The sequence below is a fragment of the Uranotaenia lowii genome, chromosome 2 (assembly GCF_029784155.1).
Source record: "Uranotaenia lowii strain MFRU-FL chromosome 2, ASM2978415v1, whole genome shotgun sequence".
Classification (NCBI taxonomy): Eukaryota; Metazoa; Arthropoda; class Insecta; order Diptera; family Culicidae; genus Uranotaenia; species Uranotaenia lowii.
The window spans coordinates 214,016,877-214,035,935 of record NC_073692.1 but is presented as its reverse complement, the minus strand read 5'-3'; the positions used below and the strand labels follow the sequence as shown (position 1 = coordinate 214,035,935).

The following is a 19,059-nucleotide window of genomic DNA, read 5'->3' as shown; positions in this document are numbered from 1 at the left end:
CGGCTCTGGTAAACAAAGACCGAGCGCCTAGAATTTATTATGGTTTAAAAATGGAATTTTTAGTGCAGCTTGTTTTATTAAAGTGATTAGAAATGCTTTAATTCTTGATTTGGCCATTTACTCTTAAAGTTGTTTTGAATGCTATTGTTGAAACTTACCGTTTGTCGGATCCGCCAGAAGAATCGTTTCACAATGCGGGCGATGCAGTAGCAAAATATACTTGAGGCTCTAAATAGAATCAAAACATTGCTTGTTATGGTTCTTCACGCTTAGCATCAATCCGCTATTGAGAACAATGGATTGATGATTGTTGATGACAGGGGATTACGATAAACACGGTACAAATGTTTGCATCATCACACTGTGAATCCAATTTTCTCAAACTAGGTTCTTGGTAACTCAGCAGTGTTGCCGGATACTCTGAGTGGTTAGCTCAGAATATGAGAACATAAATAATGAGGATATCACTTCAGTGTAAGAATGATAAATAGCTATCGCTAATGTGATGCGTTTTGCGTTTTCAACAGCTCTCTAAAAATTTCAATAAAACACACACTTTAGAAGTTTGCTTTGAATTTTTTTTTTGTATGTTTTATAAAGGACGCAATGCTTGATTTTAACAACCGTCGTTAAATTGAGTGACAGTTATCGATCAAGATGTTAAAACAGGAGACGCTCAGGTTAAATAACCTATATTTGATTTGGAATTCCCATTTTTACACATTTTTTAAAACTCATCGGTGTTGGTGTTGAATTAAATAAAAAAATATCTTCAAAATACATCAAACCACTGGACGTGGCATAAATACTTCTACAATTTGAGTATTGAGTGTAAAGGCTCATCTATTAGAAAAAAAATTCTCGCGTGAGCTTCCTTTACGTCTTATGAAACAAAATGTAAGAAACAGGTTTATTACCATAATAAATACATAAACTTACATAAACTAGTCGCAACTTCTTTCCATTAATGACTCGAATGCCATGAAAATGATAAAATGTCTTTAATAAAATAATAATAATAATAATTCTTTCCATTAAGTATATTAGTAGCCTGGACAACATATTCTATAAGTGAAATACAAAATTTAAAGTGTTTTGATAACTTTTGCAGCAGTTTTCTGTGAATTCTTAAGATGTTTCATACGACCTAATAAAGGTTTACGCGAGATTTGTTGCTCGATGCCATCATGGACCCGAGATGGCGGCTGTTGCTTTATTTTTGAATGATTTAAATTACTTAAAATCTCAAGGAACATCCACAAAATTGGTATTGAGTGGAAGGGCTTAACGAGTAGAAGTCGTATTTTGTTATTTTATGCCTTCTTGAAATACAAGATGGCGACTCCGCATAACTTCAAAATGCTGTAAATGATTGAGAATCATGTAAAATCCTCGAAATGGGTGTGGAATTAAAGGGCCAAACGATTAGACGCTGATTTGCTGACGCCATCTTGAAATTCAAAATGGAAACTTCCTCTTAACTCTAGAATGCTGTTAATGACTGAAAATGGCATGAAACCTTCGTATAATGGGTATTGGGTTAAAGAGCTAAACGGCTATAACTAAGTCAAATTTCGCTATCTGACGCCATATTCTAATCCAAAATGGCTGCTCCCGCTCTTCAATAAAATGCTGTCAATGGTGGAAAATTGCATGAAAAATTCACAATATTGGATGAAAGGGTTAAACGACTATAAAAAGATAAAATAGATAAAATTTGATGCAACAAGATAAAACAAGATGACAAAAAAATATTTTTCAAAACCGTGCCAAAATTGAATGGTTCTTACATCTACATTTTTCTTAATTATCACTTAAAATAAACCATTTTCATTATTATTAACGCCATTTCCCTACAATTTTTGATAATTATTAGTCATTTTTTGTTATTTTTTTATCATGTCCTAAAACCATTTAGAACTTTGTTGTTTTTTTCATACTTGTTTTTTTTTTATTTTACATCTTTTTTTTAAAGATTTTTTTTTCATTTCTAGTCTTTTGTTAAAGCTTTTTAAGTTTTGTAAAGTTTTCATACTTTCCTCATGTTTGAGTACTCTATATTTTTTCCTAATTTTTTGTATTTATCTTTATCTTAAACCTACATGAACGTTAAAACTAAGTTATAATGTTTGTCAAAATTAAAGGTAAAAAATAAAAGTTTAAAAAAATAGGTTATAGTAGAAAATAATAGGTATTTAATTTTTTTTTAAACCGTTCGATTTTGGCATAAGTATGTGCTCAATCTCAATTCTTTTCCATCCACATAATAAATAAAACTTGAAGGATTCCCTCACTGGCTGTCGAAAATCTATCTGCAACTACCAGATTGTTCAAGAACACCCAACCGCTCCACCTGTTGTTTATCTTGACTGCTCAACAGGCGCTAGAGCAAGGAGGTGGTGCCAGAAGTTCCCCAAAAATTTTCCCGGAAGAGAAAACCAAAATCTTCAGCATCAAAGCCGGAAGCTAGGCTCCCTCTGGACATCGAATGGGCGGACGAACGAACATTCGGAACAAAGCAGGGAGAAAGTAAATTATAATCGATTTCACCTGGCCAAAGTCCCGTCTAACTTTGTTTTTTTTTAGCTACTGCTTTACTACTTTGTTTCAATCAGGGGTATTGGGGTGTTCAGTGCACCTTTTATTTTTGAGGATACAAATTTGAGTTTCAAGAAAACTTACATTGATATTAATGTTTAAAATTCTAAATTTGAACTACCCATATCAGGATCGACTGACACCCGTCTATCCCTTATTGGACCGAATCTCTGGCATTTGTCTATCATCATCAGCAGCTAGCTTTCGAGCTTTAGCATCGAAACAAAGAAAAATGAACTTTTCGGGAAATTTTTCCTTTAGAACAAGCAGTATAGGTATTACATTTAAGAGTATGGGGATTCCAGGAAGCTTTCACCTGGCTAGTTTCGAAATATGTTTTCAATTTCAGCTCTTATCTCTTCGGGAGCGGAAGAATCTGTTCAGTGTATCAGGGAAAGAGAAAATATGCATTGAATAAAGTTTCATGGATGAGCAGAAGAGTGTGTCTGTGTTTCTAACCGAAAGTGGAAAACCTTCCGTTTCCTGCTCGTGTTCCATGTGACTTCCTGTTTGCTATTTTTTCTTCTGATGTTTTTGTTTTGTTTCAGTTTTTTCCTACTTTTTGGGCTCCAGGCATGATAGCTTTGTTCAGTTTCAGTGATCAAATGTTTTCACGATCCACTGCGCATTGTTGCTGTTCTAAGCCATTCGGAAATTTTATATGTTACCGTATCACGATATTTTTCTCTAATAGAGTTTTTTTTTCTCTATTTCTCTGTTTTTTTCTCGGTTTCCGTATTCTTTCTTGGGACGGCACTTTGGCACGAACCTTGCCAAACACAATCCAACAGGTCCGTCCGGAATCGACAACTACGATGCGTGTTTTGGCGAAATTTGTGGGCTTCATCATCTCAAGGCCACTCAACTACGATAGCTACCGGAACTCGACCGTAGACAACCGGCAGCTGGAGCTGCGAAATTCGGTAAGTCACTTTTTAAGTTTTGTTTTATCCGATAGGATAAGGACATTTATTTAAAATGTTTATTTTAAAAATAGATAATCGTTAAACATATTTTGCTCAGCATGGGATTTTTCCCAAAGCACCCTGATCATAATTTAAAATCCTTACTTTTGATTCTGTTCACATAATAACATTATTAAAACCAATCATTCTTTAGAGATAAATTGTTTGAGTTTTAGAGTTAGATATGAAATTACAGTCTTCACGGTGCAATTTGGGTTCGAAGTGCACGTAAGTTTTTGTACTCACTTGCACACAACTTGTGAGTCGCAAGTTTAAGACGCAGCTATTTACACACACTACACTCAAGTGTAGGGTGCAAGTTCGAGCTTATTTTTTTAACATGAAAATTGAGATTAATTGTCATCGTTAAAATTAAAACATGTTGCAAATGCATATAGCTTTATCTATTTTCAACTGAAATCATCAAACAATACATCAAATCGCATTTAAATTTTATCAGCTTTTTCAAAAAATACTTTTTTAAACTATTTCACTTACAATCAGTAAAAACGCTTTTAAAGAGTGCTTAAAGGTACCACCAGTATCATCAAATATTCTCCAATAAATACCGTTCGGTTGCTTTATCTTGGGGTAACAACTTGTGACTCAAAATTCGCCAATACTTATGTAAGCAAACCCCTTCTTTTCGAAGCAGCCATCCCAAGCGACGACTGATTGTGGTGCAACCACCGTAAAATTAGAAAGATTTCGGTTTGGTTGTTGTCAAACTGTTCGGACAGCCACTTATGATCCTCAGTTCTTATTATACTTCCGGATCTATCGTTACCCTATCCCTTTTACTTCTTACATTATTTTCATTATTTTTTGGCTAAATTTTTAACCACTTTTTGTAAAATGGCTTAATTTAAAATTAGCGTGAATTCGTCGCAAGCCTCCCTATAAAAAAAAATAAACGAATTCACTCACACAGCCATGAAATTTGAAATCCCAAGCTTGTGATTTAGCTCAGTTGGCAATTCAGTTCCTTCCTGAGCCGATGTCCGTGAGTTCGAGCCCAAGAGTAAACATCAAACAGAGTTTCTCCGGATAAGTTTTTCAATGATTGTTCGCCAACTGCATCGTTGATATAAGCCGCGAATGACATAAAGATGTTAAAACGACTATAATCGAAACAAAAAAATGCACTCTCAAGCAACGGCAAGAAAATAAATAACCTTCGTTCGCATCAAGATAGCAATGTTCTTTTATAATTTAAAATTTGAATTGATGGTATAAAAAGATTGCAGAAGATTATCAGTGCAATGTGTTAGATGTTACAGGCTTCACGCAGGGAAAACTTGTTAACAAGTTATCTGAATCAAAAAAGAACTAATTTTGATTCAAAAAATTTTTGGTTGAAACAAACTTGTATTGTAAATTGAATTTTTTTGGAAGAAAGGATTTATTTTTTGTACAGAATTCTTCCGGACCTTTATATGTATAGTAAATTTTTTAATGCAATTTTTTTTATCGAAAGGGAAATGCATTTGAAAAAGACATTTTTATCCTGATTTCAATGGAAATTTGCTTTTGCTATTCGTCAAGTCTTCGGAAATGAAAGTTTTTTTTGCTTCGGGTTAAAACAGCTTCAACTATAGTTTGCGTGTTCGAAACCAATCTGTTCAGAAAAGCTAAGGAAAAGGTTTTGGCATTTTTAACGCACACTTGCTCGCGTGTAAGGATAAATATGGAAAAAAAACTCCATCCAAACAAACAGCAATCACAGTTTTAAAAATTAGAATATAAAATATTTCATGGTGTTTTATGTACATTTGTATTTTTTTTAAGTAAACTTTTAATCAGGCGAGGAAGAATGACTTTAATGGGTTAACTTCCTCAAAAAAGGAAAAAACCCGATTTAATACACTTAACAGTGGATTGTAGCCTTTCTTACAGTCTAAAAATTATATTTGGATACACATGACACAAAATAATAAATAAATGATAGATTTATAAATACTGAGTAATGATTAAAGTATTTCGAACGTAGTAAATCCTAAATGAATTTAAGTAATTAGGATTCTAAATTTTTTAAAAGATGAAGGTATTTTGAAATAATTATAATTTTCACATAAATAATAACATAATTGTAAACTAATTGAAAAATTTTGAATGATTGAATTCTGGGATATCTTGTATGATCCCGTTTCTATGACATTATGATCTTATATTTATAAAATAGAAGAGGTCTAAAAATGAAGGGTATAATTTTTAAAAAAGATTCCTAACCATGTGTTTCAAATAATTCAACCTCTCAAGAAAAGGAAGCGAATAAATGGAAAAAAAAAACTAAAATACGATGCTTCAATGTAGATTACAATTATCTATCGATTTAACAATAGATATTAAACATTTTGACAACTTTGAAATGTCAATATTTTCAATTATGTCTATTTTATCATTTTTGTCAATTTTGTCAATTCTATTAGTTTTGTCAATTTTGTCAATTTTATAAATTTTGTAAATTTTGTAAATTTTGTAAATTTTGTAAATTTTGTAAATTTTGTAAATTTTGTAAATTTTGTAAATTTTGTAAATTTTGTAAATTTTGTAAATTTTGTAAATTTTGTAAACTTAGTAACTTTTGTAAATTTTGTGAATTTTGTAAATTTTGAAAATTTTGTAAATTTTGTAAATTTTGTCCATTTTGTCCACTTGGGTAGTTTTGTCAACATTTAGAACATTTAGAACGGCAAGTGAAATTGAATGATGCAAAAACTTATACTCGACAATATTTAAAATATTTATTTTTGATTTTTGACTTTAACTTGTCAATATACATGCTACTGCTAGATCAGTTGATCCTAGTATCACATTATTTTATTTCCAATAAGATTCTATTTTCCCTAACCAGCATGAGAGCAGCAGTGGTATAAATTATTTTAGCATACCTTTCAGGGGCATTCTTACTAGTATACAAGAAAGAATGTCCCTGATAGGTATGCTAAAAACTTTGATTTCTATGTTGATTCATTTTTGGAAAGGACGAAAGCTGTTTCGAGAAAATCGCGTTGAAAGTAATTAGGTTTAAAATGTAAGTCTTCAAACGGTACTTTTTCACCCAGCTGACAATTTGATTGTTAACATTTGGCCGCACGCCCTTTTGAAAAAAATTATACCACTGCTGCTCTCATTCTGGGTAGGGAATAAAGAATCTTATTGGAAGAAAATAATGGGATTCTGGGTATGCCAACGAATGATTCGCAACGTAAGGTCGATTTTTGAAAAGGGCACATTTTTTGCCATATTTGCAAAATTTGTCAGGTTATCAAGTTTGTGAATGTTGTCATTTTTTTTTTCAATTTTGTCAACTATGCAAGTTTGGTCCAATTTGTAATTTTTGATGATTTTAACAACCATGTCATTTTTGTAATTATAGACTATTTTGAAATGTTTGTAAATTATGTCAGTTTGGTAAATTTGATTAATTTTTTTCTATATTGATTCTGTCAATTTTGCATATTTTGAAAACTTTTTCAGTTTTATGATTTATATTCATTTTATCTATCCAGTTTTGTCAATTTTGTAAATGTTATAATTTATGTCAATCCATCCAAAATTGGTAAATTTTGGTCAATTTTTCCCATATTTGCGAAATATGTCAGGATTGTTAAAACTTGATTAAAGTTTGTGAATGTTGTCTATTTTGTAATTTTTATCAATTTTATCAATTATGTAAATTTGATACACTTTGTAATTTAAGAAAATTTAAACAATTGTCATTTTTGTAGTAATTGACTATTTTGACATTTTTGTCCATTATGTCGGTTTTGTAAATTTGTTTTGAAAATCGTCTAGCGCTGGATTGCATCTGAATTTGTGGATTTTAATCTGAATTCTGAAACTCACTATTGGACCCGATTTTTTTTTAGTTAAGTTTAAAATCAGAAATATTTAAAGTCCAGGGAATTCAACATTTTGAAATTAACACGTCTGTACAAAAAATCACTTTAAACTTTAAAACAGTTGATAAAATTAAATTGGGTGAAACTTTTTGTTGATGCATTTTCTTTTGAACGCGAAATTACGCCTATTGAAAATGGGATTTTTTTATCCGGGTAGGGCCAATAGATAGTGTCGATTTTTGAAATAGGATTTGATTAGATGTTCCGAAGTTTCAAAAGCGTTTTTTTTTTCGAGCTAACTGATAGTTTCGCCCTTATGAAATGTTACGCTATGTTTGTTTACATTTGGTGCGTTCGCCCTTTTTCAAACATACTACAAAATTATCTAACAGATTCACGCTTGCTTCGACGTATCGAAGCCAGCCATCGCTGCAGAAAAATGCGGTGTTGAACCCTACACCCATCGGTTTGATATGGCAATTCGGGGTTGTACCCCTTTATGAAACTCCATATTATCACAATATGGTTTTGAAGCTTCGGCTGCAAAATTTTTGCGACCGGTTCGGTTAATACTGAGCTGGTAAAAAAGTAAAAGATTGTTAAGATATAAGAATTCTTACTCCCATTCTACCGCTCGTTTTGTCGTCATGAAGACATTATGAGTGGGAGTGGAGTGCGCCCATCGTGTAGCGAATAGCGTGTAGCGAACGCGCCCATCGTGTATATGACGTCATATACACGATAGTTTTCATTTTAGTGATTGCTGGTTGTGGCTAGCAAGCCAAATTGACACGTTTTTAGGAGTGATGATTTGATGATAATTACTATGAAAAAATTTTTTTCAAACTATTTTGTTTTTTTTTCTTTCTTTTATACATTGAAGAGGGAAAAAAATCAAATTTTTTAAGACGAAAATCATTTTTATTGTACTTCCTAGTTTCGCAAAAACGTGTGGACAATGTTTACAAAAAATCACACCAGCACACACAAATACACTGACATCGTCTGAACTCGTCGAGCTGATTCGATAGGTACCTATAAAGGTATATCTAAGACCCAAAATTAAGGATCTCCCAAATCGACCGATAACTATACCTTTCTGAAAGAAAGGCAAAAAAAGTTTCAACCATTTTGCTTACCACCAATAATTCAGAACTCATCAAATTGTTTATCACGAACATTATGATTTCCACTCTGTAAGGAAGCCGTAAAAATTTCTTAAAAAACTGTATCCTAAAATTATTTATGGTACTTAGTGAGCCCTTCTTACTTTGAAAAAAGGATAGTCTGGAGAATTCATACCAGTAAAACTTACATTTTGGCATTGTTCAGAACCGCCGAAGGAAAAACCGATTTTATAGCTGATGCTTTAAAGCTGCAATTTATTAATAGTGTTAATCCTAAATTAGCTTAATTAATGATTGTATACATACAATGTGTTTCTCTCTCTTTAACTTCAAGGGCAAGTTCTGACGATAGGTTGATCAGCAATCAAGGCTGTTAGAGTTAAATTATTCATTATACTGAATAAAGACTAGATTTATAATTTACTACTTACTACATAGTCGCAAACTCTCGCTTGAGCAGTTTGTGTATGTCAATGAAGGTTTCTATCCGGGGCGGAAGAACTACAGAAGATGATCTGATTAGCACATTCCGATGGAATCAGAAATTTATAATAAACTACGCTGCTTATAAACGTTGGTGCAATTTACTAGGGTAAACTGGGCCTTTTAATAGAATTAAACTAGGCTGGACTATCACTGTTAGTTTTCTAGATCTGGATACGACTTCCAAAGGTAAACATTTGATTCTAATCATGAGTAAGCATTCGCCTGAAGTTGACGTTTCTCTCCGCTTCTAAACATGTTGTTATGTCATCCAGGGGACGACCGGTACTCACGTCACTTATTTATTTTATTTTCATAGTATTCCGTCTCAAGACATAACTTGACGAACATAATTCCTAAAATTCACTCGGTCCATGGCAACTGTTCTCCAATTCCTCGGGCACCCCACGTTCGCCAGATCACGCTCCACTTGGTCTAACCATCTCGCTCGTTGCGCCCCCGCTCGTCTTGTTCCTACCGGATTCGTAGCGAACACCTGTTTTTCAGGACAGTCGTCCGGCATTCTCGCAACATGTCCCACCCAGCGTATCCGGCCAGCTTTCACCACCTTCTGGATACTGGGTTCGCCGTAGAGTCGCGCGAGCTCATGGTTCATCCTTCGCCTCCACACTCCGTTCTCCTGTACGCCGCCAAAGATGGTTCTTAACACTTGTCGCTCGAATACTCCGAGTGTACGCAGGTCCTCCTCGAGCAATATCCATGTCTCGTGCCCGTAGAGAACAACCGGTCTAATGAGCATCATATACAGGTTACACTTCGTGCGAGGGCTAAGTCTTCTCGACCGCAGTTGCTTGTAGAGTCCATAGTATGCACGACTTCCGCTGATAATTCGCCTCCGGATCTCACGGCTGGTGTCATTGTCTGCGGTTACCAGTGAGCCGAGATAGACAAAGTCTTCGACTATCTCCAGCTCGTCGCCGTCGATCTTACTGGACGTTATTACTGGACAAGCAGGTTCGGTCGGTCTCAGATCCGCAGGCCAGCATGTACTTCGTTTTGGACGTATTAATCATCAACCCAATCCTTCCTGCTTCGCGTTTCATTTTGCGGTAGATCTCCTCCACCGCCGCAGATGATCTGCCGACTATATCAATGTCATCGGCAAAGCAGATAAGTTGACTGGATCTGTTGAAAATCGTGCCCCGCATTTCGCCCACCGCTCGTCGAATAACATCTTCTAGCGCCACGTTGAACATCATGCAGGATAGACCATCACCTTGTCGAAGCCCCCTGCGTGATTCGAATGAACGTCACTACGTCACATCACTAGAGTTGCTAAATCCCAGGGGTACCCGCAACAGGCATAATAAAAGACTCCTTCAGCTTTAAAAAAGAGTAAAAATTTCAGATCTTGAGACAACAAACTTAGAGATCAATTTTCAGAAAAAAATGAAATTAACTTTGTATTGCGATTCGAAATTCTAGCTGTTACCCTCTTTTTACAGTTGTTGAATTATGTCTAAATTTGATTTAAAACGATGCGTTTGTTGCAATGTAACAAGACTTAAGCCTAAAAACTCGTTTCTTCGATCATTACTCTGGTTGATATTTTAGACCACCAGGTTTTTATTTTGGACCACCATCTGGACCTATTTTGGACCATCCTCCAACTAAATAAGTTTTTTTTTCTAAATTTTGCTATATTTACGACAGAGATTGATGCGCAATCATGCGAAAAATTCCGTTAATCTTTACTCTTTACATTTCGTATTCTTGTCGTCAAGTTTGGTTTGTTCACAGTAATTCATGCCTAATCTAACTTTCTTCATTTTTTCCGCAGCCTCTATTTAGTTACACTTGTATGTTGAATTATTCAATTATTATTAATATTTCTTACTACAACCTTTTTTTTCTACAACTTCTCATGCTTTAAAACAGTAATAACAGAGTAAAACGCAGAAAAACTCCTCCTAAAATGTGTTTCAATTATTTTGAAAATTTCGACAGCACATTGCAATCTCGATTTTTTTCTGCAGTGTTAAAAACTGGCCAGTGGGCTTATCTTTAGTTTGTTTTATCAATTTTTTGAACGCCAATTTCTATCAGGCGATCCAATGTCTGACAAATCTGACATCACAATCTCCGCGACATCAATTGATGCATTTTGACTTCTAAAACCTTAGTGAATTTGGTTTGGCTTCCGTTCTTTTGAATACATAGATTTAAAAACCCGATTTAATACACTTAACAGTGGATTGGAGCCTTTCTAACAGAGTTTAAATTATATTTGGAAATATATAAAATAATATAGAATATACATGATAGATTCCTTCCCTCTGAATCATATAAGTATGATTTCAGATATTCAAACACGAAAAATTCCAATCTCAATATAAAAAAATGATGCCTGATACGTTTTTTTGGGGAAAAGCGAACTGGTATGTAAGGAGCTCATTTTATGTATGGAAAGAATGGTATTTAAACAGTAGAATTTCCAAGATTTATAACACGCTGAAATGGTGCCGTGGTAGCAACCAGAACTTTCACGTTGCTGGTCACGGTTCGAATCTTACTGTTTTTTTATGCTTTTTTTTTACTGAATAAGTAAAACCAACTACAATATTGATGGATAGCCGTGACGCGTGCCCTAGCATGATACCTTTTTTAGAGCTCAACCATGCATAGAGGAAAAATTCCCACAAAAGGAGGGGAAAGTAATATGACTATTAAATGATTAATCTCATTCTGTAAACTAAATCTGAAATCTTATTCTGATTCTAAAGTTTGAATTTTGAGTTACAACACTTAGTCTAATATTTGAATATAAGTTCCAATTTCAAATTCCAGGTTGATCTTTAATCCAAATTCTTAATCAGAATTCTAAATCTGAATTCTCAATCTGAATTCTGAATCTGAACTCTGAATTTGAATTCTAAATCTGTATTCTGAATCTGAATTCTGAATCTGAATTCTGAATCTGAATTCTGAATCTGAATTCTGAATCTGAATTCTGAATCTGAATTCTGAATCTGAGTTCTGAATCTGAATTCTGAATCTGAATTCTGAATCTGAATTCTGAATTCTGAATCTGAATTCTGAATCTTAATTCTGAATCTGAATTCTGAATCTGAATTCTGAATCTGAATTCTGAATCTGAATTCTGAATCTGAATTCTGAATCTGAATTCTGAATCTAAATTCTGAATCTGAATTCTGAATCTGAATTCTGAATCTGAATTCTGAATCTGAATTCTGAATCTGAATTCTGAATCTGAATTCTGAATCTGAATTCTGAATCTGAATTCTGAATCTGAATTCTGAATCTGAATTCTGAATCGGAATTCTGAATCTGAATTCTGAATCTGAATTCTGAATCTGAATTCTGAATCTGAATTCTGAATCTGAATTCTGAATCTGAATTCTGAATCTGAATTCTGAATCTGAATTCTGAATCTGAATTCTGAATCTGAATTCTGAATCTGAATTCTGAATCTGAATTCTGAATCTGAATTCTGAATCTGAATTCTTAATCTTGTAAATCTCATTTTGATTGTTTTGCATCACACGGTTTTCAACATTGAAATTTCTTTCATCCAAATTTTTTTTTATGATTTCGGATTTTACAACTTTTAATAGTATGGTTTTACCCCTAAAAGTATGCAGCAAACTTAATTTCAGAAAAATTGTGAAAAAAAGTTTTCACAAAACAAAATCGTGTTTTCATGCGTAATGATCTTTAAGTCATCGCAAATTTATCAAAAACTGTGCAAATTGGTATTCTTGGAGAAACAATTCCAGAATTGAAAATTGATAAAGTGAGGAGAAATTTTACGGATGATGAAAAGAGCGAAAGAACATTTTTGCAAGGAAAATTTATTAACGTACACCATACTTTACCTCGCAACATCCAGCTTCATCAATTTTTAATTCTGATATTCTTTCTCCATGAATCTAAATTTTTCACCGATATGCCGAAAATAAATTTACAAAAATTCTGAATCTGAATTCTGAATCTGAATTCTGATTCTGAATTCTGAATCTGAATTCTGAATCTGAATTCTGAATCTGAATTCTGAATCTGAATTCTGATTCTGAATTCTGAATCTGAATTCTGAATCTGAATTCTGAATCTGAATTCTGAATCTGAATTCTGAATCTGAATTCTGAATCTGAATTCTGAATCTGAATTCTGAATCTGAATTCTGAATCTGAATTCTGAATCTGAATTCTGAATCTGAATTCTGAATCTGAATCTGAATTCTGAATCTGAATTCTGAATCTGAATTCTGAATCTGAATTCTGAATCTGAATTCTGAATCTGAATTCTGAATCTGAATTCTGAATCTGAATTCTGAATCTGAATTCTGAATCTGAATTCTGAATCTGAATTCTGAATCTGAATTCTGAATCTGAATTCTGAATCTGAATTCTGAATCTGAATTCTGAATCTGAATTCTGAATCTGAATTCTGAATCTGAATTCTGAATCTGAATTCTGAATCTGAATTCTGAATCTGAATTCTGAATCTGAATTCTGAATCTGAATTCTGAATCTGAATTCTGAATCTGAATTCTGAATCTGAATTCTGAATCTGAATTCTGAATCTGAATTCTGAATCTGAATTCTGAATCTGAATTCTGAATCTGAATTCTTAATCTGAATTCTGAATCTGAATTCTGAATCTAAATTCTGAATCTGAATATGAGTTCTGAATCTGAATTTTGAATTCTGAATTTTGAATCCTGAATTCTGATTCCTAAACCTGTATCCTGAATTTGAAAACTGAATCTGAATTCTGCATCTGAAATTGAATCTAAATTATGTATGAGTATGTAGAAATGAAAAAAAAAACATAAATTCATTCTTCAACACGAGTAAAAAAAACGAGGGTCATAAGATCTTCATATAAATTCCCCCCCAACGCAGTTTCCTGTACGGCTCTGCATTTTGTTGACACCCGGCATGGCTTTAGACACTATAATTTCATAAATGAAATTATAATGTCTATAGGCATGGCGGACTCTGAAGGAAACGCCCATCCGCCATTTGCTGCATTGAAAAGCAAGAAGTGTAAGATATAAACACTGTTGCCGTATTTGCCCCAGCAGACTGAGAAACTGCCCAGACCACGGTGCGTCTTAGTAATGCCTTTTACCTATTTGAGTTTGAGCCGCTTTCAATCAAGCGTGCCGATGGTTTATTGGATAGCGCTTGCAACTTGGGATCTGAAGGGTTTTGGTTCAATTCTCGAGTTAATAAAAATATTATTTTTTTATTTTGATTATCTTCAATTTATAAATGATTGCTGGTGCTGCTGCTTCGAGGCGCCACTAGCAACTTTTTTTTATGCCATAATAAGTATGATATGTATTTGGTAAAGAAAACGGTTTCAACTATTTTGTTTTTTTCCCGTTTTTGAAAGGGTTGTGTAGAAAAAAAAATGCATTCTTTTGAGACTAAAATCATTTTAATTGTGCAGCCCAGTTTCGCAAAAACGTTCTAGACATTTTTAAAATGGCACATACAAATCCACGGACATCAACAGAACTCGTCGAGCTGAGTCGATAGGTACCTATAAAGGTATGTCTAAGACCCATAATTAATGATCTCTCAAATCGACCGATAACCAAACCTTTCTGTTAGAAAGGCAAAAAGATAAAAATGTGCGACAATTATTCAATTTATTAACTATCTAAGAGCCACATACATTTCGTTGAAAAAATCACAAAAGTTCAGTTTTATCTTCAAAACAACTTTTGTTCTTCGAAAACAGTTTATCGTTGGAGCAATTTTTTCAACAGTTTTTTTTTTCAAAAATTGCATAACCACAAGGGCTGAATATATAGATTTTTAGTACTTTTTGCCTTGTGATTTTTACACATTTCAACATTTATTCCTAAGTTTTGAAAGATTTTAAGATTATTAAGAAATATATTAATTATAAACGAGGTTTATATTTCGCCCCTTGTACCTAACCAAGTTTTTTTCTCGATAATCAACCCTGAATGGTTTTAACTTTTAGACCAAACTGTTTATTATTTTTCATAAAGCATAAAAAATAATGATTGAAAAAAAAATTTATGCATGGCCAGTTTGTTCATGTTTTTAAGCTTCTTTAAGCTGAAGCTTCTGACAATAGCTTATCAAACAGTTGCCATTTATGTGGATTGTTGGATTAACGTGGCATAGTGCACAAAAATAAAGTTGATATAATGATAGTCTTGGTTTTATGCCGATTGAAGTAAACGTCGTCTAAAGTCGGGTTTGGGCTCTAGCAAGTTAATTAGGTATATAAAATATTGCCGGAATCCCAAATTTTATTTTAAATATGCGATTGAAATAGTGTGCACGATTCTTCTTATATCGTCGTACAAAGTCTTATTACGTTCATGAACATTTAACAGCAAGTTTTATACCCAGGTTATGTTGAGTGGTCCAAAATAAGTCCCTAAGGAATGAAGTAAGACCTATTTTCGACATGGGTCAAATTTCTATTAAAACAAGTTTTTTTGGTTCTCCGTGCTTGCAAACTAGTTTTCACATGTTTTATCATAGCTCTGAACATGTTTGTAGTTGTCAATTTCATCACAACTATGTAGAAATCCTCTTGAAAGTTGACTTCAATAATGGTACGTCCTCCTGAAATGTGATTGATTCAGCCTAACTGTGAAAAATTAAAACTTTATTTTCAATGTTCTCTCCCTTATCAGCTTATTTAAATGGAATGTAAGATATGATTAGAATCTTGAGAAGTAGATTAAACTATATTTGTTCAAAATTTTCTTGATTAACAAGATTTATGACCGAAACATTGGAAAAAAGCTGCAACGTGCTCCAAAATACGTCCGTTACCCTACTACCCAATAAAACAAAGAATAAAATTAATAATTTAGGGTTGCCTTTGATCACTGCACACACTCCATTCTATTTCAGTGTCATTTTCTACTCTAAAAACTATACAAATTGATATAGTTATTATAACAATCACACCATCCCTTTCACAATATTATGTCTAGTTCGTCGCTGGAATGTGTAGATGTATTTCAAAGATTATCAACTTAATCCCATCATCCAGACCCAGAATGAACCGGAGTCACATATGTATGGGAAAAAAGAAATCGCAGAAAATTGCAGCCCCCGTTCTGTAGTTGCCTCAAAGCAGACAGATCCTAAAAGTAGGTACCAAGCTACACTTTTTCTGCTCATTCGGTACCCAAACCGGCAATGCGAATCCCATTTTTTGCCCCATTCACTTTTGCGCTTCATATGGCATGTTGTGACTCTGCTAGCTGCAGTCTGGTAGCAAGGACTAAAAGGATGGGAAGAACCGAACCCTTATTTTTCCACTGACTATGCTGTTCCAATGCATGCGGACAGGGTGAGATTATCAGCCACCGATGTCTGCCACAATCCCCTTTTTATTCCGAACTCCACCCGACGAATTTCCACCCTCCCGCCATTTGGGAAAATACATGCACACAAAATGGATGGATGGCGGCAGAAGGACCGCGTCTAGGATAAATAATAATAATGCAATTTCCATCCTCACCTATTGCGGCGTTTTGCTACTTCCTGGTTCAAGGATTTCTCTTTCCGAAAAACCACTACCACCAAATGGGATTTTCCTCTCTCTGATTGCGAATTTTCCTTTTTTGTGCTCTCCCACTGCCACCCAAAATCCGAAAGAACTCACCCACACACAGTTTGAGTTTACAGTTGTGTGAGTATGAGATCCGGCAGATGGTTAGCCAATGATTTCTGCATCCTGACATCCCTACGATGACTCCGATGACGATGACGATGATTGTCGGCATCCGTCTGGGCGATGATTGTCTAGTTTGCTGCAGCCCGGCAAGAGATTGCAAAAATTGTGTGCAGCCTGTTACTTCCGGTGCGGGCGAAAATTGAATAATGGGCACTATAAATGTGGATATTTCGAGTCGCCGGAAATTCGCTTTGATCAACGCAGAACCGGTGAAATGCTGCTGCTGCTTAAGTCTGTTTTTTTCGGACACGTGCTTGCTGCTGCAACGTTTTGCATTCCAGCTTTCGAGCAGCTCGTTTTTGACACTCGCGGTGTCAATGACCTGTCCCGGATGATTTCGGTTCGAAGAGGTGTGAGGAGATAACCACACCGTCTGGATGCATTTCGTCTAGTGGATGTTTTTTTTATTAAAAATTTATTCCTCTTTTCATAAAGAAGATGGGTTTTTATGATAAAATCAATCAATTTCACTAATTAAATAAAATGCAACTAACATGAGTTATTTAGAATATTTTAAACAAAAATTTAGATATATTAGAGATATTGGCTTTTCTATTCGCCTGTTATTTTCATAATCTTGAAATTTTCTAACTAAAAGAAAATAACTTCCATCGATAAGGTCGATAAATTTAATAAACAAACATAACTAACGGTGATTAAACTCCCCATAAATTTATAAATAATATGGAGATTAAAAAGATCAATTTTTGGTGCCAACATTTTAATGATTGATTTGGTAGATTTTGGCGTATTCGAATCTTTTGTCAGATGTGTGTAGAAAAGTAGAAATTTTCCAGTTTTTTTTTTTTATTTTGAAAGACAAGTGTTTTTGACATAACCGAAAAAAGTTATAGAAAATAAATGATTTCATTTTATATAACGAATTAGTTGAAGTCTTCAAAAATGATTAAATTTTTCCTTTTAAAAATATTCAAAATTTAATTTAGATCATACACAATTCTTAAAACTTTCGTAAATAATGCTTTATTTTACACAATTAAGAAAAATAAACAAAAAAAACTTTTACAACTCCCAGATGCCAATATTTCTTGGGGTCTTTGGGGTCTTTGGGGTCTTTGGGGAGAAAGTTGATAAAAAATAATTTTTTTTGTGATGTTTTCCGGCTTTTTTCCAGAACTTTTCTTAAATAATTTCAAAAATTAAGGGCACCAAAATTAATTAAAATATGCTTTAAAATTTGTTGAAACTCAGGAAAATATGAATTTAATTATCTTGTGTAAATTAACCATTATTGGTTTCTTGAAGTATATTTCGTATTAGCATAAAATTTGTGATGATGAAAACGATTTTTTGTCTTTCTTAGTTCAAAATTTACAATTCCAACAAAGTTAGCAGACTGGCATTGAATAATCTAGCTGGTGTTACAATATTGATAAAATTGACAAAATTTACCAAATTGACATAGCATATTGACAAAATGGATGATACAGAAAAAAACTGTCCGAATTGACCATTTTGGCCACATTGAAAAAATTTAATAGACAAAATTGACAGAATTGACAGAATTGACAGAATTGACAAAAATGACAAAAATGCTAAAAATGACAAAAATAACAAAAATTACAAAAAAGACGAAAATGACAAATATGACAAAAATGACAAAAATGACAAAAATGACAAAAATGACAAAAATGACAAAAATGACAAAAATGACAAAAATGACAAAAATGACAAAAATGACAAAAATGACAAAAATGACAAAAATGACAAAAATGACAAAAATGACAAAAATGACAAAAATGACAAAAATGACAAAAATGACAAAAATGACAAAAATGACAAAAATGACAAAAATGACAAAAATGACAAAAATGACAAAAATGACAAAAATGACAAAAATGACAAAAATGACAAAAATGACAAAAATGACAAAAATGACAAAAATGACAAAAATGACAAAAATGACAAAAATGACAAAAATGACAAAAATGACAAAAATGACAAAAATGACAAAAATGACAAAAATGACAAAAATGACAAAAATGACAAAAATGACAAAAATGACAAAAATGACAAAAATGACAAAAATGACAAAATTGACAAAAATGACAAAAATGACAAAAATGACAAAAATGACAAAAATGACAAAAATGACAAAAATGACAAAAATGACAAAAATGACAAAAATGACAAAAATGACAAAAATGACAAAAATGACAATAATGACAAAAATGACAAAAATGACAAAAAGGACAAACATGACAAAAATGACAAAAATGACAAAAATGACAAAAATGTCAATTTTCTGACATATTTGTTAATGGTACTTTTATTTGTATCTAAACAATGCAATGT

The 19,059-nt window shown here is 33.2% G+C and overlaps 1 protein-coding gene across 1 annotated transcript in view; it reads left to right on the top strand.

Annotated features, from left to right (window-relative positions):
• Nucleotides 1-19,059, top strand: part of LOC129744087 (protein disks lost) — an 819,210-nt gene that overhangs the window by 745,508 nt on the left and 54,643 nt on the right. The window contains exon 7 of the mRNA XM_055736446.1: nucleotides 3,390-3,521. Within this exon, the coding sequence (XP_055592421.1) occupies nucleotides 3,390-3,521 (132 nt within the window). The remainder of the gene's footprint in view (nucleotides 1-3,389; nucleotides 3,522-19,059) is intronic.